The sequence below is a fragment of the Microtus ochrogaster genome, chromosome 7 (genome assembly GCF_000317375.1).
Source record: "Microtus ochrogaster isolate Prairie Vole_2 chromosome 7, MicOch1.0, whole genome shotgun sequence".
NCBI lineage: Eukaryota > Metazoa > Chordata > Mammalia > Rodentia > Cricetidae > Microtus > Microtus ochrogaster.
The window spans coordinates 82,531,443-82,538,733 of NC_022014.1; the positions used below are offsets into that span (position 1 = coordinate 82,531,443).

The window sequence follows — 7,291 nt, forward strand, 5'->3', positions numbered from 1 at the left end:
CCACCGCCCGGCTTTTTTTGGTTTTTCGAGACAGGGTTTCTCTGTGGCTTTGGAGCCTGTCCTGGAACTTGCTCTGTAGACCAGTCTGGTCCCGCCTGCCTCTGCCTCCCGAGTGCTGGGATTAAAGGCATGCGCCACCATCACCCGGCCCGACTCTGTCTTTTCTGTGGGTAGCTTCTTCGTGCTAACAGGGTGCTCACTGCTAACTTTCCGCTTCCTCTAGTGCGAGCGGGTTTGTGCATCTTGCAGGAAGGGAAGGCACCAGGTGCCAGGTGTGTTGTGTGGAAGAGCCCTGCTAGCTCTTCCTCCCACGCTGCTCTATGAGAGGTACTGGGTGCTGACTGCAGGGAAGGTATTCCATCTGTGTCTGCTGAGAGGCCAGGCTCCGGAGACCTGGCTCGGGTCTTTCTTTGGTGACCCACCTGTCTAGTGTCCCTGAAGTATTCCATCGAAGCAGACGAAAGCCCGTGGGACCAGGCCCCAAGCTTGTTCACATTGGTGTGCCTGCCCATCAGTGCACCATGCAGACTTGTTCTGAACACCCTCAGAGCCCTTCCTTAGTGTCCCTGCACCTTCCGCCATTGGTGCCAGACTCTCAGAGATGCTGGAGAGCTGGGTTGGTCCCTGTAAGGAAGTGGCCTTCCTGGGCTTTTTCCGAGGTGGAAGCTCCTTTGGATCTTGCAGGAGCAGAGCAGGAGGTAACCCTCCCCTGTATGAGAGGGGTCATGTCTCAACAGGAAGTGGACCCTGGGATTTTTGTAGATGCTTCAGAGGACACAGCTGGTGGCCCAGAAGGTGCTCAGTGCTCTCCCAGAAAGAGGAAGAAGAAGGAAACAGCCGGGTTTGAGGTGGTGGACGCTGAGCAGGTAGCTTGAGAACACAGTTGTTCAATCACACCCCCATGACCCCCAGCATTTGGATGCTGAGTCACTGCCACACTCCAAGTGCCTGTCTCAGATAGCTGAGGACGGCTGAGGAGCTGAGCCGCCCCTGGGTGTGGCAGTGCAGACTTACTTAGGGTGTGGCTGTTGACCAGGCAGGGTCATTGCTTGGGCTCAGATCTGGGTGGGGGCAGTTCTGAGCTAAGGTGTCTGAAATCAGGGACCAGATGCCATGAGGGGCCTACTGTACCATGTGTTTGTCTGTAGAAGTCATCAGCAGAACGGGACTTAGGTAAGGAGACAATATAATGCTTTTTGACCATTTGAACTTTTGGAAATTTTTTGGTTACAAACCACTGAGTAGCCAGCCGGCACTGGTTGAAGGGACTTGGTTGCTCACATCACTGGTACCCTGGGGTGAGACTTGCTCCAGATGCTCAAGACAAAGGGTAGGGAACGAGTGGATGCTTCTTTTTTTTTTTTTTTTTTTTTTGGTTTTTCGAGACAGGGATTCTCTGTGGTTTTGGAGCCTGTCCTGGAACTAGCTCTTGTAGACCAGGAGACCAGGCTGGTCTCGAACTCACAGAGATCTGCCTGCCTCTGCCTCCCGAGTGCTGGGATTAAAGGCGTGCGCCACCACCGCCCAGCTGAGTGGATGCTTCTTATGGTGGCCTCTCCAGAAGGAAAAAAAAAAAAAGCTTCTTTCAAACCTCATGAGCTGTGATGGGTTTGGGAGCCTGACCCTTGATGGAGCAGCATCCCAAGCAATAGGAATCAGTGTTGTAAGCTCATAACCTACAAGGACTGATCCCAAAGCAAGAGCAGAGCCCCACTCCCCACACCACATGGCTGAGAGCAGAGAGATGTCAGAGCATGGATGTAACCTGAAACTACTTGTTCCTTTCCTGCCGCCCAGACTCAAATAATCACACAAAACTATATTAATTGCAACACTGTTTGGCAAGTGACTTAGACGTGTCCCTACCTAGCTCTTACATCTTAAATTAACCCATTTCTGTTAATCTGTGTATCAGCATGAGGCTGTGGCCTACAGGTAAGGTTCCAGGTTACAGCATCTGTCTCCTTCGGCAGCTACATGGCTTCCATCTGACCCCGCCAACTCTCCATATCTGTTCCAGCCTGGCTACATTCTGCCCTGTCATAGGGCAAAGCAGCTTTATTCATTAACCAATAAGAGGAACAAATACTGAAGGACATCCCACATCACAGGGAGGTGGAGAGGGGACAGTGGGCACACACTCTCCTGTAGAGTGCTTCCGAGACCTCTCCATTGATAATTGGTCGATGCCACCTTGTCCGTAACCTCGACAACTCTAGACCTGCTGTGTTCTATCTGTCCGCCTCTACGACGTCTCCACTTAACGAGAGGGAAAACTGAGGCATATAGTGGGTCAGTAAAGCGTCTAGGGTCACCTGACCAGACTGTCCCGAGCTGGGCGAGAACTCAGGTCCTCAAAACCCAGATACCACTGTGTCCTCACTCACACAAGGCATGACTAGGGCTGGGACAGCATGGCGCCTCCGCTGGGTCGCTCACAGCATGTGGCTGTCAGTGGGGACTGCAGGCAGCTCTGTGGCCGGATGACCAGGATTCACTGCTGCCTGTGTCCCCTTGGACACCTGGCCCCCTGTGCCTCAGGGCTAACATTTGTCTTAGGGACACCACTTGGTGGCAGTGTCCCACCTGCAGACCCTTCTTGTGGACACTTGAGTACCAGGACTCATCTCACAGATGGGCCATCTGTACAATTGAGGAAAGCCATCTTCGAAAGGCTGGTCAGGCGCGCGTCCTATGGCTCTGGAGGAGCCCAGCCCAGAACAAGCCTCAGGTGGTGCCAGTTTGCTCAAAGGGAGGACTGGGAAGATGGCAGAGCAGAGAAGGTGGTTCCTGGAAAACAAAAGCCGGGACGCGGTCTTGTCTCTGAGGCTTGCCTCACGGGTTTTGCAGTCAAAGGCAGGCCTTGGCTTCATGACTTCCTGCTCCCCCAGAGGCAAAGTTCTGATCAAGCATGGCCCAAAGAACCTTTCTAGCTTGTGTTCTTCTTTGTCGTCATCTTCTTCTGGTTTATAATTATTTTATGTGCATTGGTGTTTGCCGGCAAGTATGTCTGTATGAGTGTGTCAGATCCCTTGCAACTGGAGTTTACAGACACTTGTGAGTCACCCTGTGGGTGCTGAGAATTGAACCTGGGTCCTGTGGAGGAGCAGCCAGTGCTCCTAACCACCGAGCCATCTCTCCAGCCCAACCTGTAGTCTTGCATCCCTCAGCCAACCATGAAATGGAAGATCTGGAGTCGAGTGTATCTCCACAAATGGTCCCAACAACATCTGGGGCCAACAGGACCCAAGCGGGGAAGGTCTGATTCAGTCATGGCGGGGTAAAGGCAAGTAGGGTAAGGAGGAGTGGACTCAGGAAAGGCATCAAAGATGAAGCCTGCTCCAGGCTTCCAACTTTGGACATGGCAGAAAGTGAAGGGGCAAGAAGAAAGAACATGGGCAGCCAGCATAGTGTTCCGCACCTGTTTCTCCCTTAAATTTATTCTCTGAAAACTTTTTTCCCCTCCAAACTCCCTATGTAGTTTGACTCAGTATGACCTTGAACTTCTGGTCCTCCTGCCACCAACTTCCAAGGGATGTAACTGCTGTGCCCAGGCTACGGATGCCAGGGACTGAAGCCAGGACAGATACTCCACTGACTGAGCTACATCTCCAGACCTGCTTTCTGTTTAGTAGCATACAGTCAAGGATGCTGGTTCTCAGGCCAAGAATTCGCTCTTTGTACTACCTGAGGTGCAGGCTCACTGGGGATTCTGGGGACTCACCCGCGTACAGATGCACCCCGGTTTTTGTTTCCTTTTTACCCAGCTAGTGTAATTCACTGTCCAGCTGGACTATGGTAGGCCCTTGTCTCTTATCGTTGGGGTTCAAGGCGTCCTGAGTCACCTGATGCAGGGTCTCCGTCAATCTTCCAGGGCTTCAAGTCCTGAAACTGGGGTCCTGACAAGCAAAGTTCCTCAGGTTCTGGCCAAGTTACTGAGGTGGGAAGCCTTGCCGGGGTAGCCAGGGAATCGCTGCTTCTCCGTCTCGTCCGTAAATTCACTGCCATTTTGTGCCATGCGATGCCAAGGTGTCATGTGTGGAGAGCCTGTGAATGTTGCTATCTCCAAGAGGGTCCCCAGGTGTATCCTATCAGAAGTGAGTCCAAGGGAGGCTAAGGCTCTGGCAGAAGTGTATGGCCCTGCCTGTCACTTCTTGTCTCTATCCCCGTCCTTTTGTTCAGTTAGTATCTGCTCAAGCTAAAGATGTTTACCCAGTGGTTAAGAGCACTTGTTCTTGCAAAGGACCCATGTTCGATTCCCAGCACCCATGTGGAGGCTCACCTCCTTCTCTGACACCAGCACACATGTAGGCAGAATTCTCGTAGACACAATAAGAATACAAAGAAGGTGTCGGTGCGATAGGTCTAAGGCGTGGTTTGGACTCCCAGCTCCACCTGCTTGAGGTTTTGGACAGAAACCTGGAGGGAAGAGCTGGAATATGGAGTCTAAGGGTAAACAGACATCTCTCTGTTTAGAGTAAAAAGAAGAGGAAAAAGAGAAAACAGAGCACCACTTCCTCAGAGGCGGGTCCCTTGCCTTCCATGTCTTCTGGCCTCTGGAGTCTGGATGTGCCTTCAAGCCTTGGATCCCAGGACTCAACCTTGGCCCAGAACCAAGTCCAGCAGGCTGGTGTGGATAATCAGCCTGGCCAGTCACAGCACATGGTGAATATGCCAATGGAGAATGGCTGTGTGCATGCCGCAGGCAGCAGCCTCCCTCCGCAGGGTCACAGTGGGACAGGCACAGACAGTGGCATCGGAAGTGGGACTCAGAGAAACCCTGATCCCAGTAACCACACAGAAGTTAAGGGCCTCAGCACTTCTAAAGCTTCAGTGGACAAGGACCTGCCTCCAAAGGGGAACTGTGGCCCAGCCCCTTCTGCCTGCAAAGGCCCTGCTAAGGTTACCGATGCTGTCCAGAGTGCCCCATTGCCTGAATCTAAGGGGCAGAAGTCTGAACACAAGGAAGAAGGGCCTGTGGCTGCAGAGCTGGCTGCCTCAGAGGTGAGCCGCTGGTCGTGGTGGCATGGGAGTGGGGGGTGTCCTGCTCACTGGACAGGGCAGGCAGGGCTCCCCTCTGAGTTACTCACCTTGTGGCTGGTACTGACTGAAGCCACAGAGTCAGTGTTCGTTTTATCACTATGACTTAGGGTTTGGGTGATCCGTTTCTTCCAGCCAATTGATGCTACAGTTGAGGCAGCCAATCCAGAGAAGGATGGGAGAGAAAAAAGAGACAATGGTCAGAAACAGAAACCATCCCCTGTGAGTCCTGCTGCCGCCAAGCGCCAACACCAGGTATAGGCTTGACTTGCCAAGAGGTGTCCAGTATGCAGGGCTCCTGTCTGTCTGCCCTGGTGGTCCTTCCTCAGCCCGCCATCTCTCGATGGCTGCCCAGTGTTAATGGTGATGTCGTGTGGGAGGCAGAGCCTGTCTCCATGGAACTCCTATGCCAGACAGAGGCGGGAAGGAAAAAGTTCCCCGAGGAAAGAAAGGGTCTGATAAGGGTCCTGAGAGGAGGCGGATCCCTCCTCTTGGGTGGCTGGGTGAGACCTGAGGAGATCTGTGGGAATAGAATCCAGGAGTGAGGGTTTAGCCACAGACACGGAAGGCATGACAGGGAATAGCATGAGCCCAGGCACTAAGGTAGAACGTGGTGGGCTGTTCTCAGAGAAAAGGGAAGTTGGGGAGGGATAGAGAGGCTGTGGACAAGGTTGAAGAGGGGCTCCGGCAGGCCATGGTAAACCGACCAGAAGACTGCCCAGTTCTGAGCAAGGACGGCTGTGGCCCCGGCTGCTGTGAGACATGTCTTAAGCACTGGGATTTAATTGTTTGCTCTAGGAATCTAAACCTAAAGGCAAGGTGGCTGAGACTGGGAGGAACAGGGGTGAGATTGGGAACACCCCGGCAGAAGACCAGAAGAAGCCAGAAGAGAACAGAAATTACGCAGCTGCTTTGAAAAACCAAAAGGAGCAGAGAAACCAGAAGGCTGCTGCACCAGAGGCTGCAGTGAGGTGGGACGTGGCCTCCGGCAGCGCCTGTGTTACAGCTCTGCCAGAGCCATGCAGCTCCTGTCATGCCCAGCCTGCATCTCTTCTTAGTGCCTTTGGCACGTTCATCTTTGGGAGGACAGCCCGGGGTGGGCCCACCTGGGACACCAGTCCCAAATCCTCTTTCCTGTTGGTCCCTGGGTACCTCACAGTCAGTGTGACCCTAAGGAGCTCTCCTGGATGACTCCTAACCCACCCCACCCCCTCGATCACTAGCACATTGGAGCTGGATGTCCTCCTTACTAGATGGGAAGAGGAGGCAGCCTGCTGGGGGCGCTGTGTCTGAGTCTGAATGCCTGGTACTTAGAGGTGTCGACATACATCAGAGAAATAAGCATGGTGTGTGTGCGTGTATGTGCGTTTGTGCATGGGTGCTTATTCCTGCATGTGTGCACGCACCCCGGCAGCTGGTGTTTCCTTCTCGCTCTTCCCAGAACACTTAGCCCAGAGGATGGAGTCACCGTGTACTTCCACGCCATTGTCTCCCATGACTTCTCATTCAACCCTGACAACCACAGAGTGTGTGTCAGAGGGGGAGAGGGGCTCGGGAAGGAACCCTGGACTGATGCTTGCGAGATGAACTACACCAAGTGAGTGGGGGGGAAGGGGGCTGGTGCTGTCCTTGTCAGTAGTCATGTGACCAAAGCAGTTGGGCGCACTTTCTTCTTCCTTTTCTTACTTTGCTTTTTTTTTTTTTTCTTCTCCTGTTTTGGTTTGTTTGAAATAGAGTCTCACTTTGTAGTCCTGACTGACTTGGACTCAGTAATCCTCCTTCCTCCTACCATGATTGGTGGAAAATGGGTGGGTTTTTTTTTTTGTTTATTTTAACGTATTCAGTTTATTTTAACGTATTCAGTGTTCTGTATGAATGTCTGCCAGCAGGCCAGAAGGGGCCACCAGATCTCACTAAAGATGGTTGTGAGTCACCATATGGTTGCTGGGAACTGAACTCAGAACTTCTGGAAGAGCAGCCAGTGCTCTTAATCTCTGAGCCATCTCTCCAGCCTGTTTGTTTTTTGAGACAGGGTTTCTCCATGTAGCACTGGCTGTCCTGGAACTCACTCTGAAGACCAGCTTGGCTTTGAACTCACAGATCAGCCGGCCTCTGGCTCATGAGAGCTAGAATTAAAGGCGTGAACTATCACTGCTGAGACTGAAGAATGCTTCAGACACGTTCTCCAGCATGCACCCCCTCCCTCGCATGCTTCAGACACGTTCTCCAGCATGCACCCCCTCCCTCGCAT

The 7,291-nt window shown here is 52.8% G+C and overlaps 1 protein-coding gene across 1 annotated transcript in view; it reads left to right on the top strand.

Moving 5' to 3' along the window:
* Rnf213 (ring finger protein 213) overlaps positions 1-7,291 on the top strand; it is a 79,979-nt gene that overhangs the window by 15,270 nt on the left and 57,418 nt on the right. The window contains exons 4-7 of the mRNA XM_026780086.1: positions 4,477-5,004; positions 5,176-5,295; positions 5,839-6,011; positions 6,482-6,637. Of these exons, the coding sequence (XP_026635887.1) occupies positions 4,477-5,004; positions 5,176-5,295; positions 5,839-6,011; positions 6,482-6,637 (977 nt within the window). The remainder of the gene's footprint in view (positions 1-4,476; positions 5,005-5,175; positions 5,296-5,838; positions 6,012-6,481; positions 6,638-7,291) is intronic.